This window comes from Cucurbita pepo, unplaced genomic scaffold (genome assembly GCF_002806865.2).
Source record: "Cucurbita pepo subsp. pepo cultivar mu-cu-16 unplaced genomic scaffold, ASM280686v2 Cp4.1_scaffold000150, whole genome shotgun sequence".
NCBI classification, from domain to species: domain Eukaryota; kingdom Viridiplantae; phylum Streptophyta; class Magnoliopsida; order Cucurbitales; family Cucurbitaceae; genus Cucurbita; species Cucurbita pepo.
The window spans coordinates 234,233-254,597 of record NW_019646441.1 but is presented as its reverse complement, the minus strand read 5'-3'; the positions used below and the strand labels follow the sequence as shown (position 1 = coordinate 254,597).

Here is a 20,365-nt window from a genome sequence, read left to right as displayed (position 1 = left end):
ATTGCATTTGCATAGTGTCACTGTCGTACTTTTGTTCTCTTCAAAGCTTGTCATGGTATTAAGATCACGACAATGCACGATTCAAAAAGTACGACCGTGACACATAGTTGCAACTCAGAAGACCCTCTTTTAGATGTCAAACAACGAGTAAATTGCAAATTACATAAAGTGCTTACTTGCATTTGCCTAGTGTAACCGTCGTACTTCTGTTCTCCTTAAGCATTGTCATGAACCAATCAAAATCACGATAATGCACCGCTCAAAAAGTACAACTGTGACACATAGTTGCAACCCAGAAGACCCTCTTTTATCTGTCAAACAAACGAGTAAATTGCAAACCACATAAAGTGCTTACTTGCATTTGCATAGTGTAACCGTCGTACTTCAGTTCTCCTTAAGCATTGTCATGAACCAATCAAGATCACGACGATGCACAGCTCAAAAAGTACGACTGTGACACATAGTTGCTACCCAGAAGACCTTCGTTTTTCTGTCAAACAACAAGTAAATTACAAATCACAGAAAGTGCTTACTTGCCTTTGCATAGTGCACAGTCGTACTTTTGTTCTTCTTAAGTCTTGTCATGATAGTATCAAGATCACAACGATACACGGTACAAATAGTACAACCGTAACACATAGCTGCAACCGAAAAGCCCTCTTTTAGCAGAAGAATCGCCCACCTGAACTCAGTTCTATAGAGAAAACAAAGATTCAAAATGATCAAGTTTTCCATTAACATGTTGCATACAACAATAAAGGCCACATAACGCAGCAGTTCATCATTCAAACCACATAACATAATCTTAATGATAAATATAATAGACATCAACACCATTACTGACAAGCTCTTGCTCATGCTCTTGTCTAACAATATCATCCTGCCATCAAAATCTTTGAACAACACTTCTCTAAACAGACAACTCAGTCCGTGAAACCAGAATCCCATCGGTATCAGCATACAGCCACTCCCCATCCATGATCCTTGTCCCGCCCACAGTTATAGGGACGTGCTTCTCTCCAACCCGCTTCTTGTTGGCTTTCATTGGATGTGAAGCCAGAGCCCTGACCCCAATATCACACCCATTGATTTCATCCACGTCTCGGACACAACCATTCACAACTATGCCAGCCCATCCGTTGTTCTGAGCTTGGACAACAGGATTGCCACCCAATATTGCACACCTCTTGCTACCGCCTCCGTCCACCACAAGAACTCTGCCCTTACCCTTCTCCTCCAGGAACTCACGGACCAACACATTGTCTTCAAACACCTTTAGTGTCACTACTGGTCCTGAAAACACTTGGCGTCGCCCATATATCTGGAAGATTGGCTCCAGGGCTCGGAGTTCACCACTCACAATGAGCTGTGGATTAGCATCACAAACTTCTGCAGTGGTAACCAAGGCCATTTGCTCCCAGCACCTTGTGTTTGTAACCAAATATTGAATTCAGTGAACCAGAGATTCTGCTATTTGGTCATTTCTTGAAAGAAAACACAAGTACAAGGACTTTGCTGATAAAAACAATATCAGAAGCAAGTAAAAGCAAAAGGCTTATATGTTCGTGTGCAGTAGAAAGCAGAACATCACAACCAACTTTGAGCCATAGCAGAGCAATATCCTCTTGGAAAAGATAGCACACTTATTGGAAGTCTCCTGATCACAAAGGTCAATGACAAGATCAAGGGTTTATCCATGTCATTCTTGTATTTGTTGTTCGGTTCTTGTAAAATGGAGCTCACGAGTTACCAGAAACGCATTTCAAAGTTCAAATTTTCTATACTATTTCAAAAACTAGAACATTTAAATATGAATAATTGTACCCGTTCAAGCTCACCGCTAGTAGATATTGTCTTCTTTGGACTTTCCCTTTCGGATTTCTCCTTGAGGTTTTAAAACGTATCTAATAGAGAGAGATTTACACACCCTTATAAAGAATGTTTCATTCTCCTCTTCAATTGACGTGGGATCTCACACTAATCCCACTTATCAACATACTCGGTAAGATAATTCTCTTATTGTGACATTCCTCAACTTATAAGGTTCTACAACCCGGACACAAAGAAGCAGGGTAGCCGTTACAAGGCACTAAGAAGAAGGAACAAAATTATGACTCCCTGAAATAGACCAAAACTTTTGTGCAAATCATTAAAGATTATTTTATGTCTCTTAAGCCATAAATTCTATCAAACAGCACTAAAGCTGTCACAAGCCTAGATTCTTCTGATTCTCCACGGGTGAAGAGCTAGAATCAATGTTTTATATACGATATGAGAAACTTGACCCCTTTCGAGTCTTTCATTCTCCACTTTTGTTCATGTCTGGTCACTTAAAACGCTTTCTTCACTACTACCCTACCATAAGAGCAATAAGCCAGTTATAGACAAACAACCTATAACTTCCAAATCTGAATGCCCATAAAAAGACCTATGGGTCGACCAATGCTGCCTACGATCCTGTCTTAGCTTTGTCCCAAGAACTGTGACCTCATAACATAAACTCAACAACATAAGAGTTCTTCACTCTTCTAGACATCAGCAAGGATAAGTTGAAAAAGGTCAGCAGCTTAAGCCATAAAGCTTGCACAGTAGAACAGAAAGGAAGAGATGACCTTGGTCTTCTCCTTGTTATCTATCCTTTCAGGGAAAACCAATTTAACCAACCAAAAACAAGGGGATTTTTCCTTTGAACTTGAATACCATCTGAAGTTTGCATCCAAAGCTTACACTTTGCATTCTCTCATCTCTCAAAACTATTCGTAACAGCCCAATCCCACCGCTCGTAGATATTGTCCACTTTGCCCGTTATGCGTCGCCGTCAGCCTCACGATTTTCAAACGTGTCTACGAAGGAAAGGTTTTCACACTCTTATAAGGAATGTTTTTTCCCCTCTCCGACCAATGTGGGATCTCACAATCCACCCCTTTGGGGACCGGCGTCCTTGCTGGCACACTGCCCGATGTCTTGCTCTGATACCATTTGTAACAGCCCAAGCCCACCGTTAGTAGATATTGTCCGCTTTGGCCCGTTACGTATCACCGTCACCCTCTACGAANTCACGATTTTAAAATGCGCCTATTAGGGAAAGGTTTCCACACCCTTATAAGGAATGCTTCATTCCCCTTTCCAATCGATGTGAGATCTCACAGTCCACCCCCTTTGGGGTCAACGTCCTCGTTGACACACTCCCTGGTGCCTCGCTCTGATACCATTTATAACAGCTCAAGCCCATCACTAGAAGATATTGTCCGCTTTGGCCCATTACGTATCGTCGTCAGCCTCACGATTTTAAAAGGCATCTACTAGGGAAAGGTTTCCACACTCTTATGAGGAATGGTTTGTTTCCCTCTCCAAACGATATGAGATCTCAAACTCTTCCTCCGCTCTCCCTCTATTAGACTCACTTAGTAAAAAAGCATCACTTCTTTCTCACAACTCTTCTAATCATCCCCATATTTCTCTTTGCAAATTCTAGCTTTTCAATATAGAAGGTAAGCAATTACCATAAATATATCAGTTTTGTTCTAGAAAAGAAGAAAAGAAAAAAGACAACAGTTATCAGATGAGATCCCTGCTTCTTGATTATCCATGTACTTTTCTTCTGCTGCCTTAAAGAATGATTACAAAAACAGAGAGCTAAAGGATAAAAAAGCAAGCCAAAAAGCACATAGCCACATACAATGTATTGTGGTGCAGAAATTTCATTCGGGAAAAAGTAACATCAAATCCAAATCAGACAAGTGGCAAGGTACATAGGAATGCGAAGAAATTGATGAACAGAAAAAGATCAACAATAGTCATTAAATCAACACAGAAATGATTGATCCCATTGCGTACAAATCCCATTAATCCTCAATCTCCACGATCCAACGTTTAGAGTAAATAAACAAACAAAACAACATTAACAATGGAATTCACAGATCTAAACAAAAACCCATCTGAAATCCGAGAAAACGAACATAACCAACATGATCAAACCCAATTAATCAGCGTCAGAAACACAAACTTCACTCATTTCTAACCTGAACAACAACAAAAATGAAAAAAATAAATAAAAGAAACATTGATTTTGGGTGAAAATGAGCATGAAACAAGTGAGAAGAACGGAAATCTGAATCGAGCAAATCAAAATCAATTTGAAACAGGAAAAAAGCGAAATGAAAAGGAAAGAAGGAATGAAATACCTTAGGAAGATGGGGCGGAAAGGGAGTGTTGAAGGTGTAGAGGAAGGAAGAAGGAGATGGGGGGATTGAAGAACAAGTGAGAAAAGCAGAGGAAAAGATGGAAGACGATTGAGTGAAAAGGGAAGAAATTCTGAGGAATCAGTTTGTTATGTGAAACCCAATTATGGCACTCACCTTCTCCTAAANTTTTTTTTTTTTTTTTTTTTTTTTTTTTTTTCTTTCTTTTTTAAAAAAAGTTTAAATAAGAGGAAAATTCATCTAATAAAAGTTCAATCGATGGAATAAAAGAGAAATTACCAACCATTTTTTAGAATATTATATCATCCATCCAATCAAAAAATACAAAAAATGTAGAATATTGAGAAGAAAATTAGTGTACAAGATGAGTATCGATGCTATGTTCATTGATAGACACCATGTCGATGAGTATCAATATTACTTTTAGGCACCATGTCGATGAGTATCAATATTACTTTTAGGCATCATGTTGATGAGTATCAATATTACTTTTATTCTTAGGCAATATGTCAAACTTATTAATGTAAGAATGAATGGTCGATTCGAGCATAGTTTAGTGGATAAGATATCAATTATCATCTCAAAAGTTTAAGATGGGATTAGATAAATAAAAATTGATTTGTTTTCCATTTGAGACGGGTGGGCCTAAAAAAGTATTAATTATTTAAAATCAAATATATGTAATGAAGTAAGGTATAAAGAATATTTTTAGTACTAATTCATTACTTTAATACCAAGTCATCGTGCTAAGCTCTATTAAGAAAAGGTTATGTCCACTTTGAGCATAGCTCTCATGTCTTTGCTTTGAGCTTTCTCTTTTGAGTTTTCTCTTAAAGTTTTAAAACGTGTTTATTAAAGAGTCACGTCCTTATAAAAAAAAGTATCATTTTTCTCTTCAACTGAAGCGGGATCTCACAATCCACCCCCTTTTAAGGCCTGGTGTCCTCGCTGCCACTCGTTCCCCTCTCCAATTGATGTGGGATCTCATAATCTACCCCCTTCAAGGCTCAGCGTCCTCACTCGCACATCGCTTGGTGTCTGACTTTGATACTATTATGACGATGTGATGATGTTATATGATGATATGATGATGATGCATGATAGTATGATGATGTAAGATGCATGATAATGTGCGTGTACTAAATGTCATGATGCATTATGACGATAGATTTTCTAAGACACAACCCTATTTGATGTTAATGATGATGAACGTATGAAAGCCAACGCATGCAAGTTACTTATTGTAATGCATAAATGATGTATAAGGCTATGTCATCAGAATAATTTAAAGATGAAAATTATAAGGACCTCATGCATTTTATTTGTTCATATGCACCAAGTTACTTCTCCATTTATGATGATGAGTACGGACGCACACACTATGATGATGATCACGCATGACACTTACAGGTTTCTAACCTCTAGACGTTCGACTACAGACAACTAGCCCAACTATGATGGATTCAGGGAGAGGGTGCGAACCGCATGAGGATTCACGCTCGCATGTGTGGATCGTGTGTAGGGTACTACACATTCAATTTTGTTTCGTCTGGAATGGAGGCCAACCATGTAATGATTTTAACGATAGGTCCATCATAAGTTGTATGTGTTTGCATTCCCTAACTTCAATAGTAGAGTCACTTGCTGAGTATTTCTTAAAAAACTCAAGCCACGTGCTACTCATGTTTCAGGTAAAGGCAAGACAACTTTGTGCAGCTGAAACAACATCGCAAGTAAAAACCATAACACATGCATAGGATAGTAGTATTTCATTTCTTAGACTTTAGATTAGTACGGGATGTTTTTACTTTTAATGTTTTATTTATAAAAACCATAACACATGCATAGGATAGTAGTATTTCATTTCTTAGACTTTAGATTAGTACGGGATGTTTTTTCTTTTAATGTTTTATTTAGTATTTTCTTATGTTGTTTTAAAGACATTTTCGAACATGTAAGTCCATGAGAGTGTTTTATGACAAGTTTTAACTGTTTATTTATAGATAATAAAATATGCTATAAACCGTAAGATCTTTTAAGTGAGTAGAGATATGACGTCATTACATATTTTATTCACCGACATTCTTCTCTCACATATCTTATTCTCAAATAGTATAACATAACCTGAAACCAAACAGTCGCATAGAGGATGAGGTTCAGATCTCAGGTCAACTTGTGAATTGTTTTCATGTCAGCAACTTCCTTGAGAGTCCCCTTCTCCACATGATCCCACCATTTGAACAGAAAATTGTCCACAACAAGCCTGAACCAAGGAGACAGCTTCAAGCCCTCTTCTCCACCATCTACTTTCCTCACAAGCTCCTTCAACTCCTCCTTGTTTACGTACTTCACATCCGCCACTTCGTTCGGGTTCGGGTTCACATTAACATCTCGAACGATGAAGAGGAGATAGTCCACTGCACGTTACACTTATTAGAAACAAATGTGATACCAATTCAGCTCAAGTTGTAAACAGATGAGTTATAGTCAGGGAAAGTACATTCATGCTCCCCCCATTTGACATCTGAGGGTGCCTTGTATAGCATTCGACCAACCGGAATGATCTGGTCGACCGGGATATCTTCAGCAGGAATACCGAGTTCGTGCAACAGCTTCCGTTGGGCAGCCTTCCTTGCACCTGGTCGTTGTAGATGTAAAGGAAGATCCATATTATGGAGGTTCAAAAAGAGTAAGGAGCAGATCTAACGTTTGTTATAGACATACCAAGGGCATCCTCCTCAATTAGATCAGATTCCTTATACAATGGATGGCTGCAGCACGAGTCCGTCCACGCAAGCGGAAACGTCACCTTTTTAGCAGATCGTTGCTTCATAGATAACATAGAATTAACCATGTTAATGACAACCATACGATAGATGCCATGAAAACAATAGTTCATTTCTGTCAAAAACATCATCAAAAGAAATGCATATTGATTATCACAAACTTTAACTCTTTCCATAGAAGTTAAGGAGAGATCTTCGTGAAAAGAGACTAATGGCCAAAAGATACAAACTCCAAAGCTTAAAAGGAAATCCAAGCAAGTGGTCGTTCAAGACGATCACCGAAAAGAACTCGAAGAGTATATATAGATCAAACAGCAACCAGTTCAGAGACCACCCGAATCAAACCTAAATAACATACCTGAATAAGCAGTTCATATTTGGAGTTGAATAGAAAGACGCTGAAAGCGCGATGCAGCCAGTTCTTAGATTCGATATTTTCCATCAAGTGACCTGCAGGTTAGATGAGAGCATTGAGCATTATCAATCTACCTAGAGCTCAAAGAGGACAATATTATACCATTGTAGAGGTTCGTGGTTCCTAACAAACCATAGCAATGGTTAGCTTTGTCATAAGAACTTGCTTCAAAGAAATCAATACAGGAAAAGATTTGACTTACAGTTATACTTGGATTCATGACCCACGACACGATCGTTCTCATCCACTAAAATGCATCTGTCCAGCAACATAGGAGGTTGAAAAATATATTAACGAGTTCGATTCATCAGAGACTAAGTTTTGTATTTAGTGGTGATTCAACCAAGACAAAGATCTCAAACTTGAATTCCTGCAACATTTCTTACTTGCAGAACAGTGGGTACGGTGGGATCAAAGTCTTGGTCATGCCCATTATTCAAACTCAAACATTGTATCATACAAATTAACCAGAAGGGTTCCTTGTTCAGCCAAGGATCCAAGAAATTTTAAGCATTAAATCACCAAGAACCTCAAATGAAATGCAATTAGACTGGTTTCAAACACTTGATCGACAACTTCTCATTCCCTTTCATGGAAAAGGAGACTCATATTTAATTCTTTCCCCATTCAAATACTACTTCCTGTTAAGGATTATTGGGATGGAGAGTCGTGGTTTCTAACATAGTTTCTCAAATGCCGAACAAAGAAGTTGTGAGCCTCGAAGGTGTAGTAAAAAAATGGCTCAAGTGTCGAACAAAGGGTGTACTTTGTTCGAGGGCTCCAAAGAAAAAAGTCGAGCCTCAATTAAGGGGAGGTTGTTCGAGGGTTTTATAGGTCTCAGGAGAGGCTCAATGGTGTACTTTGTTCTAGGAGAGAGTCTCACATGAGATAATTAAGAGGATAATCAAGAGTTTATAAGTAAGGAATACATCTTCATTCGTGAGAGCTTATACTCAAAGTGGACAATATCATACAATTATGGAGAGTCGTGGTTTCTAATACTTTCACCAACAAGTAGCACATGCTAAGCAGACAAACGAGCGGAAAAGGGGACGAACAAGCAGAGCACATGCTCCGATCTCACTCTTTTCCCCCACATCAACATAGTCACTTCAAAGAATCAAATTCAAAAGCAACAAAAGCACATAAAAACCGTAGAAAATGAAAAGAAGAACGTGAAAATCAACATCAGAAAGAGACAGAGGCAGAAATAGAAGACTATTACAACTAACATAAAGCACAAATTGACGAGAATGGCTCCAAAAAGTTCAACTGAATGTAGAATGTAGGGTTTCATCTCCACAAAAACCTCAAACATCAAATCAATAAACAAAAAAGCATAAAAACCGTAAAAACAAGAAGCTAAACGATATCCGAAACCCTACATCAGAAACCAGAAAGGGAAAGGGAATACGCACTGATCATCGAACATGCGGCGCTTCTGGACTTCGTCCATGCCAGCATCGAGAAGAGCGTCTTCCATGGAATTGCAGGGAGAGACGGGAGAGAGAATCTAAGCGGAAAGATTGAGAGAACGAACAAGAGCGAGATACGAAAGAGAAGGAGAGGTGAAGCAGTATATAACAAGTGATGGTGATGAAGAAGAGTCCGAGACATCGTTGGAGAGCTGAAATGAATTGCCCGCCATTGTTGTGCTCAGTAGAAAACACTCTCGGCGCGTGTTTTGCACGACGGTATGTGGGAGAAGGAACCGAGTTTTTTTATCCTTTTGATGTTGTATATGAAAAACGAAATTCTCAGTAATGGTAAGTAGATCTGCGAGGGACAACCCGAGTTTTTTATCCTATGAACCCGAAACCAAACCGAGTTACTCCAGGTTCAGAAAAAGCAATCCAACCCAACCCCTATAATTCGGGTTGGGTTGGTCTGGGTTGTCGGGTTGTCGGGTTGGATGTACACCCCATTATGGATGAATAAATTAAGAAAAACCGTAAAGAAATTAGTTTGCGACAAGCTAGGTTACATTTTGTTGTTGTCGATCCGAAGATGATTTCAGCTACCGATATTAATTATTATTATTTAGATATTATACAATTTTTATAAATATTTTGTAATATATTTATAAATCATGAAACTAATTTCGTTACCAATTAATATTAAATTGAATATAAACTAATAATTTATTGATGCTTATAATTATGTTATATACTTTTTATATAATTAATATTTAAAATATGATATAATTTATAATATATTATATTAGACTTATTTAGTTTAACAAAAAAAAAATCAAATTTAGTTTGTAATATGAATATTATATTTATTTTTAATATAATATTACATTATCCAAAACGTTAAAAAAACAAAAAAAAAACGTAACAATTAATAAGTAATTAATTATAATTATTTAAAAATAATTTTATGCCAACTCATTTTAATTAATCATAATTTATTAGTTAATTGATTTTTTTCAGATTTATTTAATAAGCTTTTCGTACATTCTTTTTGTTATAACTTCTCATCCCTCATAGACATAAAGTCTCTCTATTTTAAATTTATTATTTAATTATCTTTTATTAAATAATGTCAAAATTAATTATTGCGTCGTTATTATTATTATTAAATGATCTAATTAACAAAATAAATCTTTTATTAAATAATGTCAAAATTAATTATTGCATCGTTATTATTATTATTAAATGATATTATTATTTATTTTTATACGTGCATAATTAATAATAAAAAAAATACCCATAAACTTTACACTTTTATTAAAATAAATATTTCTGAACTTTTAAAAGTTTTAATAATACTCAAACTTTTAAAAATAAATACATTTTAAAAATACTCGTGAACTTTTTAAATTAATATAAAAAAATTTGGAGATAATTTATGAACTGTCCATAGACTGTTTTTGTATATATTATTAAGAATTTTTTGAATTTTTTTATAAAGGTTAAAAATGTTAATTCTATTTTTAATATTTTATAGGTATTTTTTTTTAATGTGGTATTAATAGTAAATGTATTAATGGGGTTAAAAGTGTTAATTTATTAATATAATGATATTAAAATGATATTAAAATTCTACCAAAATTGAGGGGAAATAATATTGATTCTAATAGATATTAATGAATGAATGCTCATTAATGAAAAGAATTGGCTCATTAACCCTAACCCTACCCTAAGATATGAAACTAAATACAATTACACTGTGCATGTGTCATGGTTTTTAATTGCGATTTGCGATGTTGCCGTTAACCATACAGAGGTACCTTACCTTTATCTGAAATATAGAAGTAACACATGACTTGAGTATTTAAGAAATACTTAGTAAGTATCCGTACTATTGGGGTCATAGAATGCAACTACATCGAATCATGATAAAGGACCTATCATTTAAAACCATCATAGAGGGGCCTCAACTTCGAACAAAGTAGATGTGTAGTACTTCCCTACACACGACCAATACGTGTGAGCGTGAACCCACCAAGGGTTCGCACATTCCCTAGGCCCATCATAGTCAGGCTAGTTGGTTGTAGCAGGACGTTCAGAGGTACAACAAACCCTTAAATATCATGCAATGCATCATCATCATCATAGTGTACGCGTCCGTATTCATCATCATAAAAGGGAAGTATTTCGATTAATAAAAGAGCATACAATATGCTTTAGGTCCTTATATTTTTCATTTTAAAATCATTTATGTGACACAAGACATCCTTCACATATTACTTAAGTAACATGCATGCATAAGTTTTCATATATTCATCATTTTAATATCAACTACGGGTTGTGTATTAGAAAAACTTATCATGATGCAACATGACTGTAACGACCCGAAATTTTCTACTTAATTTAAGGTCGCTACTGTATACGTATCATAAACATTGAATGCGGAAGACTTCATTTAAATTCCATAAAACATAACCTTTATCTTAAAACACAGCCATGGACCTGTGTGTTTCGAAAACATCTTTAAAACGACACAACAAAAGACTAAATAAAATGAATACGAGTTTAAGTTAAATACATCCTATTCTAGCCTAAGACTAAGAAAAAAAATACCACTACCTTATGCATGTGTCATGGTCTCGAGTTGCGATGCCGTCGTCAGCCGTACAGGAATGCCTTGCCTTAACCTGAAAAATGTAGTAGCATATGACTTGAGTATCTAAAGAAATACTCAGTAAGTGACCCCACTATTGTGGTTAAATGCAACAATCACATGCAATGAGATGATGGAACCTATCTTTCGTTTCGTTTTTCCTACGGTGCTGTCCTAACGGGTAATTTTGGACGTGTACCATATACTCTACAAACAGCTCATACGTGTGGACGTGTACCATATACTCTACACACAACCCATACGTGCGAGTATGGGCTCACCAGCTAGTTCGCACACCGCTGGGCCACTTTCCTTATCCGGTGGGCATACTCTGGGAGCCCCTTAGGCTGGACACCCGCTAGAACTAGTAACCGTCACGGTAGTGCTATGCAAAGCATAATGATCGTTGTCCTGCCATTGGATGTAAGCGTCCGTACCCTCGTGATGGGATAGGGGTATCCCCCCAAATGCATGAGCACACATAATGCATGAGGTCCCAAAACTTTTCCATTTTCATTATCCTTTCATACAACCCCGCTAGCATTATGTACATATCATATCATTTTTTATATCGTTTCAGATATCGTTCATCATTCATGTCATATCGTTTCTCAAATCATACATAATTCTAACAGAGTTATACTTCATGCCATTTATCGTAATTTCATGTCATTCATATTATGTTGTATACACACAATTTAAGAGACCTAATATAACATTCTATGCTTTTAACATAACATTTCATCATATACACATCAGACCATGACATATTGCATCACAATATATCATATCATAAACGAGTCATAACGTAAACACTTCATAGTCATATCGTTCTCTAACTTATCATAGTCTTAACGTTCTTATACATATCATAGACATATCATTACGTGAACGTACCTTAGTCATCTCATTACAAGGACTTAACCTAACGCTATCGTTCTATCAATCTATCACAAACCTATCCCTTTCTACCCGTAGCCTAACCGTATTCTTCCATCAATCTCTCTTATTCATATCACTCTAGTATGTAACCTAACCTTAACGTTTCATGAACGTATTTTACTCCTATCGTTACATTTCGTTTTGTGCATCCTTCTTGTATCATATCTCAAACATATCATTGAACTCATCATACCGTAATTATTATCAAACAATTCACATATTATAACATATACATAACAAATAAGAAGCATATCGATCCACAGACAATTCACACATATCAGTATATATAACACGTGCAGAACCACATGCACGTGTCAACATCAAATATAACCATGTCGATAGTAAGGCCACTTACTTGGCTAGCTTAAGTCGTTGTCACAAATATATCTTTAATGAAAGTTTGATTCCGTTCTTTGAAATCCGAGTCAACCTTTGTGAGCCTATGACATCAGTTTTAGGTTTGAACTCTACAAAATTATTTTCCTAATTTACATTGGTTCATTGTTAAAAGTTATTTATAATTATAATTTTATTAAAAATCTTATTTTTCATGGTTTAAATACAACTATTTCAAGTTATTATGGATTTACTACTCTCTGTATTTACTCTTCCTCTATTTTTACNAAAAAAAAAAAAATCAAATTTAGTTTGTAATATGAATATTATATTTATTTTTAATATAATATTACATTATCCAAAATGTTAAAAAAAAAAAAAAAGAAAAAAAAAACATAACAATTAATAAGTAATTAATTATAATTATTTAAAAAATAATTTTATGCCAACTCATTTAAATTAATCATAATTAATTAGTGAAATTTAAGATATCAATAATTAGTTAATTAATATTTTTCAGTAAACAAGTAATTGAATTTATTTAATAAGCTTTTTTACATTCTTATTGTTATAACAGCTTCTCATCCCTCGTAGACATAACGTCTCTCTATTTTTAATTTATTATTTAATTATCTTTTATTAAATAATGTCAAAATTAATTATTGCGTTGTTGTTATTATTATTAAATGATCTATTTAACTCTTGTTAATTTATTAACACATTATTATTTAGGCATAATTAATAAATAAAAAATACCCATAAACCTTACCCTTTTAAAAATACTCCAACTTTAAAAAATAAACACATTTTAAAAATATTCGTGAACGTTTCAAATTAATATAAAAAAATTTGGAGATAATCTATGAGCGATAGACAGTTTTTGTGTATATATTAATGATAAGAATTATTGGAAAGAAATGGCTCATTAAACCTAACCCTACCAATATCCTATACTAACCTAAGATCTATAAAACTAAATGCAACTATCATATGCATGTGTCATGGTCTTTAATTGCGATGTTGTCGTCAACCATATAAAGGTGCCTTACCTTTACGTGAAATATAGAAGTAACACATGATTTGAGTATTTAAGAAATACGTGACCGTACTATTGGGGTCATGGAATGCAAATACATTGAATCATGATAAAGGACCTATCATTTAAAACCATTATAGAGGTGGCCTCCACTCTGGACAAATTGGATGTGTAGTACTTCCCTACACACGACCAATACGTACGAGCGTGAGCCCACCAAGGGTTCACACACTCCCTAGGCCCATCATAGTCATAAAAGGGAAGTATCCCGATTAATAAATGAGCATACAATATGCCTGGGGTCCTTATCATTATGTGACACAACCCAGACATCCTTCACATATTACTTTAGATAACATGCATGCATAAGTCTTCATACATTCATCATTTATAACATCATCTAAGGGTTGTGTATTAGAAAAACTTATCATGATGCAAACATAATATTTCATACATGTACTTCATCGTAACATGAGGTATTATCGTACCATGTCATGTCATCACATCATAATACATCGTCATCCTAACCTATGATAGTAACATAGTACATCACATCATCATAACATTGCAGCATCATCGTAACATATCATAATGTCATATCAAATCGCATTATCATAGCATCATCAATACACATCCTAATACCATAATAACATACATGACACGTGCTATTGGGCACGTGTCATCATACATAAGACAGGTCTTCTGACCGAGCCGATAGTAGAGCCACTTACTTGGTTGGCCACTTACTTGGTTGGCCTTTACCTATTTGAATATTCGCTCAATAGCTTTAGTAATTCTAATTTCGTAACTTAAATCCTTTTTATAAGGTCGAAGTTGAATTTAGCACCTGATAGTCGTGATTTGTTCTTTCCATTTTCTACGTCTCTATCCACTTCTCTTTCACACCCGAGGCAATGGAGGTGTTCGTGTAACCTAAAACAACAAACCATGACGTAACTATTTATAGAAAAATAAATTCCCTTACCGACAATAAGACCACGTTGAATACCATGAAGACAAACGTGGTTTGGCATACTGTGGTGTGTCCTGAGTTGTCGGTCGCCACTTCTGCAGCGTGTGTCGTCTGTTACGACATTGGGTCAAATCTCTCTGTCTCGCCGACATCGCACTCCAAAGAGAAGGTTTTCGTTGGATTTCCTTCTCTTTGTGCTTTGTTATTCTCAAATGGCCATGAGGGTTCAGTTGGTTGAAGCGTTGAGGGAGTGTGGCCTTTGTAGGGGTCGAGGGTTGGTTGAAAACGTGAGATCTCCGACACCTCGTTGGAAATCTACACAGAGCTAGGACATTAGAGTTAAGTTTACTAGATGATGATTTAGGTCAAGACGCCTCCAGCAAACTAAGCACCTTAGGATCGTAAGCAACAATTAGAGAGACTAGATTCCTAGTTCTCCTGGACTAAGAAAGACTCGAGGAGTCAAAATAGAGCAGCCTACAATCAGAAGTCCTCGTTAAGCTACCTAGTTATCTTAGGAATCTAATAGACCACACCTCAGTTCTCAAGTATGACTAAATTGAAGTTCAAATTGTAGATTACGTACTTGGGTGATCCGGAATATCTCTAGCAAAGCATGCATGAGAAAACTCAACTAAGATTAGGATACTACAATTCGTGCAGTTTACACCTAAAATCTAATGGTTCGATAATTCAACCTTACGTTTATTTAAGAGTCCCCTTCTCCACATGATCCCACCACTTGAACAGAAAATTGTCCACAACAAGCCTGAACCAAGGAGACAGCTTCAAGCCCTCTTCTCCACCATCTGCTTTCCTCACAAGCTCCTTCAGCTGCTCCTTGTTTACGTACTTCACATCCGCTACTTCGTCCGGGTTCGGGTTCACGTTGACATCTCGAACGATGAAGAGGAGATAGTCCACTGCACGTTATACTTATTAGAAACAAATGTGATACCAAATCAGCTCAAGTTGTAAACAGATGAGTTATAGTCAGGGAAGGTACATTCATGCTCCCCACATTTGCCATCTGAGGGTGCCTTGTATAGCATTCGACCGAGCGGAATGAACTCGTCGACTGGGACGTCTTCAGCAGGAATACCGAGTTCATCCAACAGCTTCCTTTGTGCAGCATTCCTTGCACCAAGGGCTTCCTCCTCAATTAGTTCAGACTCTCTATACAATGGATGGCTGCAGCAAGTGTTCGTCCAGACAAGCGGAAACGTTACCTTTGTCGCAGATCGTTGCTTCAGAGATGATATCGAGTTCAACACGTTAACATTTTCCGTGTTCGGAATATAAACATTTTAGATAGATAGGAAAAATACTAACAACGAAACAAACAAGAAAGCTTGAAAAACCATAGACATCATCAAAACTTTAACTTAGTTTCAGCACGGTTTTAAAACACGTCTACTAAGAGAGGTTTTCACACCCTTATAAAGAATGTTTTGTTTCCCTCTCCAACCGATGTGAGAGCTCATAATCCACCCCTTTCGAGGCCCAACATCCTCGCTGGCACTTGTTTCCCCCTCCAATCAATGTAGGACCTCATAATCCCCCCACTTTTAGAGCCCAACGTCCTCACTGGCACTCGTTTCCCTATCCAATTGATGTGGGATCTCACAATCCACGCCCCTTGTGGGTCTAGCATCCTCGTTGGCACTCGTTTCTCTCACCAATCGATATGGGATCTCACAAAACAGCCACCATTTCAGAGACGGTCCGAATCAAACCCAAATAACATACCTGAAGAAGGAGTTCGTATTTGGAGTTGAATAAAAAGACACTAAAAGCGGGATGCAGCCAGTTTTTAGATTCGATATTTTCCATCAAGTGACCTGCAGGTTAGACGAGAACATAGGGCATTATCAATCTGCGTAAAGCTCAAAGTGGACAATATTATATCATTGTAGAGGTTCGTGATTCCTAACTAAGGAGACAAAGAGTTCAATCACGACGGTTAGCTTTATCATAAGAACTTGCTTCAAAGAAATCAATACTGGAAAAGATTTGACTTACAGTTATACTTGGATTCATGACCCACAACACGATCGTTCTCATCCACTAAAATGCATCTAGCCAACAATTCAAGATCGACAGAAGGTATTTGTGAGTAAGTGAATGAATTATATTCGAGTGTACTAAGTGAATGAATTCAAACCAAACACCTTCAAAACACTTGGCCATGCCATGATTCAAACTCAAACATTGTATCATACAAATTAAGCAAGAGAGGTTCAGATCCCAGAAAATTTTAAGCATCAAATCATCAAGAACTTCAAATGAAATGTAATTCGACTGGTTTCAAACACTTGATCAACAACTTCTCATTCCCTTTCCAGGAAATAAGAGACTCAGATTTAATTCCTTCCCCATTCAAATACTTCTTCCACCAACAAGCAGCGAACATGCTAATCAGACAAACGAGAAAAAAAAGGGATCGATAAACTATACGTTAGAAATCATTACTCTCCACGATAGTATGATATTGTCCACTTTGATCATAAACTCTCATGGCTCGTTTTGAAAGGACTTAAAAATCAAATTCAAAAGAACCAAAAAAGTATGAACTGATGAGACTGGATCCAGATTGAGCATATCAAATCATCAGGAATCTCAACAACTGGTCAGAGAAATCAAAAAACACAAAAAAGAATCAAAGAATCAAAGTCCAAAGCAACATCAGAAAGAGAAAGAGACAGAAACAGAAACAGAGGGCCATTAAACTGAGAGGTCGTTTGCAAGCGTTTTGAACGTACAACTTCCTTCAAAGGTCTCGGATATGATAATCATTCAAATTCAAGTAACGTAAAGTACAAATAGACGAGAATAGCTCCACAAAAACCTCAAACCTCAAATCATCAAGAATCGAAATCAAGAATGCTCCACCAGAAACAGAAAGAAATCAATCAAGAATCAACGAAAGCCAAAAGCAAAAAAACAAGAAGCGAAACGAAATCTGAAACCAGAAAGGGAAAGGAAATACGCACTCGTCGTCGAACATGAGGCGCTTCTGGACTTCGTCCATGCCAGAATCGAGAAGTGTGTCTGCCATGGGAGGAAATGAGGGAAAATCTGAGGGAAAGATTGGAAGAAGAGCGAGAAGATCGAGAGAGAATGAGAGAGGAGAAGCAGTATTTTACGAGTGGTGATGATCAAGAAGGGTGAGCGTTGAAGCGCTCGCCATTGTTGTGTTGACTGTTGATTGGAAGACACTTGATTTGCTTCCATGGATGACATTCTTGTTTTCTTTCTGCGCGTGTTTTGCACGACGCTATTTGGGAGAGTGGTTGTTAAATATGTGTTTATTAAAACTGTAATTAGTTGGAAATTTTAGAATTTTGTCATGAATTAATACCCTAAATTAATAAAAATACATATATATTTTATAAAACTTTTAATTCTTTCATTTAATAAAGTAATTTGTTGGTTATAAATATAGATGTGGTCATTCCTGGTTATTTGATTGTTATCGTCGTTACCAGCATCCTCGCTAGCACACCGCCTAGTATCTATCTATGATATCATTTATAGTTGTTCAAGTCCACCGCTAGTAGATATTGTCATCTTTAAACTTGACTTTTTCCTTATGGATTTCTCTTCAAGGTTTTAAAATGCGTCTACTAGGGAGAGATTTCTACATTCTTATAAGCAATGTTTCGTTTCTCTCTCCAATTGATAGGGTGGGATCTCACACAATTACAAGTAAGAGTTTGTACTTTTCTCGTAACGTACTTGAAGTATCTATCATCCTTAAGTTTCAACTCACATACCACACATGAATTGCTTAATGGATCTAACCAGAATCTTACCAAACCAACTAAGTTATCTATGCGAGCCAGCCATAAACGACTCCATCACTAGTAAAAGTAGATGACTTTCGATAGTGTCATCATGGTAACATTATAACATAGGGAAACACCGTAATGTCTATCAGCTAAGACACATACGTGGGCTAACCATAATAATCTTAAAAATAAGATAGCTGTTGGGTTGGGTTGGGTTGGATTGTAACCCTATTTTCGAATTGGTTAGGTTGACTTGACCAAACAAAATGTCAACGCGAACCAACCCAAATTTTCTATTTTCCAAAAATTAAACCCAACCCAAATCTTAAAAAAAAAAAAAAATAATAATTTAAATAACAATAATTAACTAATTAAATATATTTAAGATATCAACAATTAATTAATAAATATTTTTGAGTAAACAAGTAATTAAATTTATTTAATAAGCTTTTATTAGTATAGCTGAATTAAATATATGTTTTATTCATTATTGCCGATTTATTCTAATTAAATAACTAATTAATTAACTATATTCAAAATAAAATCATATAAAAATAATTTTTTATATAATAAAAACAATAATACTTCTAAAAAAAGCTATTTTTTAAAATTTTTTTCTTCTTTAATATGAATTTATGATTTTTTTTAATCTATTTGTTTGTGTGTTTTTTTAAAACATTTTATTTCTCTTCCTATTTCTTATAATTTTTTACTTTACTATTAATTTTTCTTAAAAATTATATATATATATATATATATATATATTAAATAATAAAACATTAATTACGAGTCTTTATAACATAATGAATTTTTTTAATTTTTAACGTTGAATTTGGTGTATAATAGGTCTATAATATATTTTAAATTGTTTTAAAAATTAAATTTAAGGTATAATAACACTCTAATATTTTAATTTTAATTTTATTTTATTTTTTATTATTATTATTATTATTATTTTTTTGTAAATTTTCAAAAAAAAAAAAAAGTTAAAAATTTAAAAATTTATTAGTTATTATTATTTTTTAAAAATTATATATTAACTAAATCTTGTAATTTAAGGTGAGAGAAAAAGGTTAAGAAATGTCGGCAATTAAGAGTTTCATAAAGGTATGCTTTTGAGCTTTGGCGGCCCAAGTGAAGTTCTGGCATGGCGAGAGAGAAGAGCCCTGGCCTAAAGATCCTCTGGGTTTGGACTCTTGGCACCGCCGCCATTCTCGTTACAAGCGTAGCTCGGATGAGAATGAGGGATATGGAGAGTATTATCAAGTCCGATCAACAACAATCGATGCATCAGCAGCGACAAACGACGTCTTCCACCGGTTCGTTTTTCGTTGGCGAAGGTGAAACATCTGAGAATTAGAAGCAACAATTCCTTTGAAATTCAACTCAAACTGGTAATTTTCTTTTCGAATTTAGAATAGAGGGTCTGGGTATTTGTTAAATCCCATTTTTAGTGGAGTGTACATAAGGTGTTTGATGAAATTCCTGAATGGAAAGAACTGCTTATTTTTCACTCCTAATGAGCTTGCACTTGCCTTGAATATTTGATGTGTCGATTTCAGTGAACTGTTTTATGTTAGCTGCCACATTTGGTGTATAGACACAAAAATGCCTCTGTTGAATTTGATGTGATCTTTGTTCAATAAATGTTTGTTGTAATTGCTGGTTGGAACTGTCCATTTTTTCACTCTTTGTGAGCTTGCAACTGCTTTGACATGTCAATTTTGAGTTAAATGTATACTGTTGATACATTTAATTGGGTTTAGATGACTTCATCTGCCACTTAGTTACAATTTGGTGCTTGGTAACAATCTAA

The 20,365-nt window shown here is 35.6% G+C and overlaps 2 protein-coding genes across 6 annotated transcripts; both read right to left on the bottom strand.

Moving 5' to 3' along the window:
• Nucleotides 1–708: 708 nt before the first annotated feature.
• Nucleotides 709–4,362, bottom strand: LOC111784064 (putative 4-hydroxy-4-methyl-2-oxoglutarate aldolase 2). The gene is made up of 2 exons (XM_023664888.1): nt 4,185–4,362; nt 709–1,424 (listed from the first exon to the last, which is right to left on the bottom strand). Exon 2 carries the CDS (start codon nt 1,409–1,411, stop codon nt 911–913), a length of 501 nt encoding a protein of 166 aa, XP_023520656.1. The 5' UTR covers nt 1,412–1,424; nt 4,185–4,362; the 3' UTR covers nt 709–910.
• Nucleotides 4,363–6,175: 1,813 nt separating this feature from the next.
• LOC111784081 (isopentenyl-diphosphate Delta-isomerase I-like) lies at nt 6,176–18,005 on the bottom strand. Of its 5 annotated transcripts, none has more exons than XR_002813480.1 (7): nt 17,752–18,005; nt 16,781–16,825; nt 16,508–16,599; nt 15,765–16,005; nt 15,462–15,681; nt 14,633–15,073; nt 14,359–14,547 (listed from the first exon to the last, which is right to left on the bottom strand). XR_002813480.1 is itself a non-coding variant. In XM_023664910.1 (6 exons), exons 1-6 carry the CDS (start codon nt 8,884–8,886, stop codon nt 6,366–6,368), a joined length of 708 nt encoding a protein of 235 aa, XP_023520678.1. In that variant the 5' UTR covers nt 8,887–9,138; the 3' UTR covers nt 6,176–6,365. The 5 variants fall into 5 exon arrangements, 3 of the variants coding, with proteins under 3 accessions (XP_023520678.1, XP_023520677.1, XP_023520679.1); XR_002813479.1 differs by having other exon boundaries at nt 14,359–14,718; nt 14,795–15,073; XM_023664910.1 differs by lacking the exons at nt 14,359–14,547; nt 14,633–15,073; nt 15,462–15,681; ... (2 more) ...; nt 16,781–16,825; nt 17,752–18,005 and adding exons at nt 6,176–6,619; nt 6,703–6,840; nt 6,927–7,029; ... (1 more) ...; nt 7,606–7,661; nt 8,822–9,138.
• Nucleotides 18,006–20,365: the final 2,360 nt, after the last annotated feature.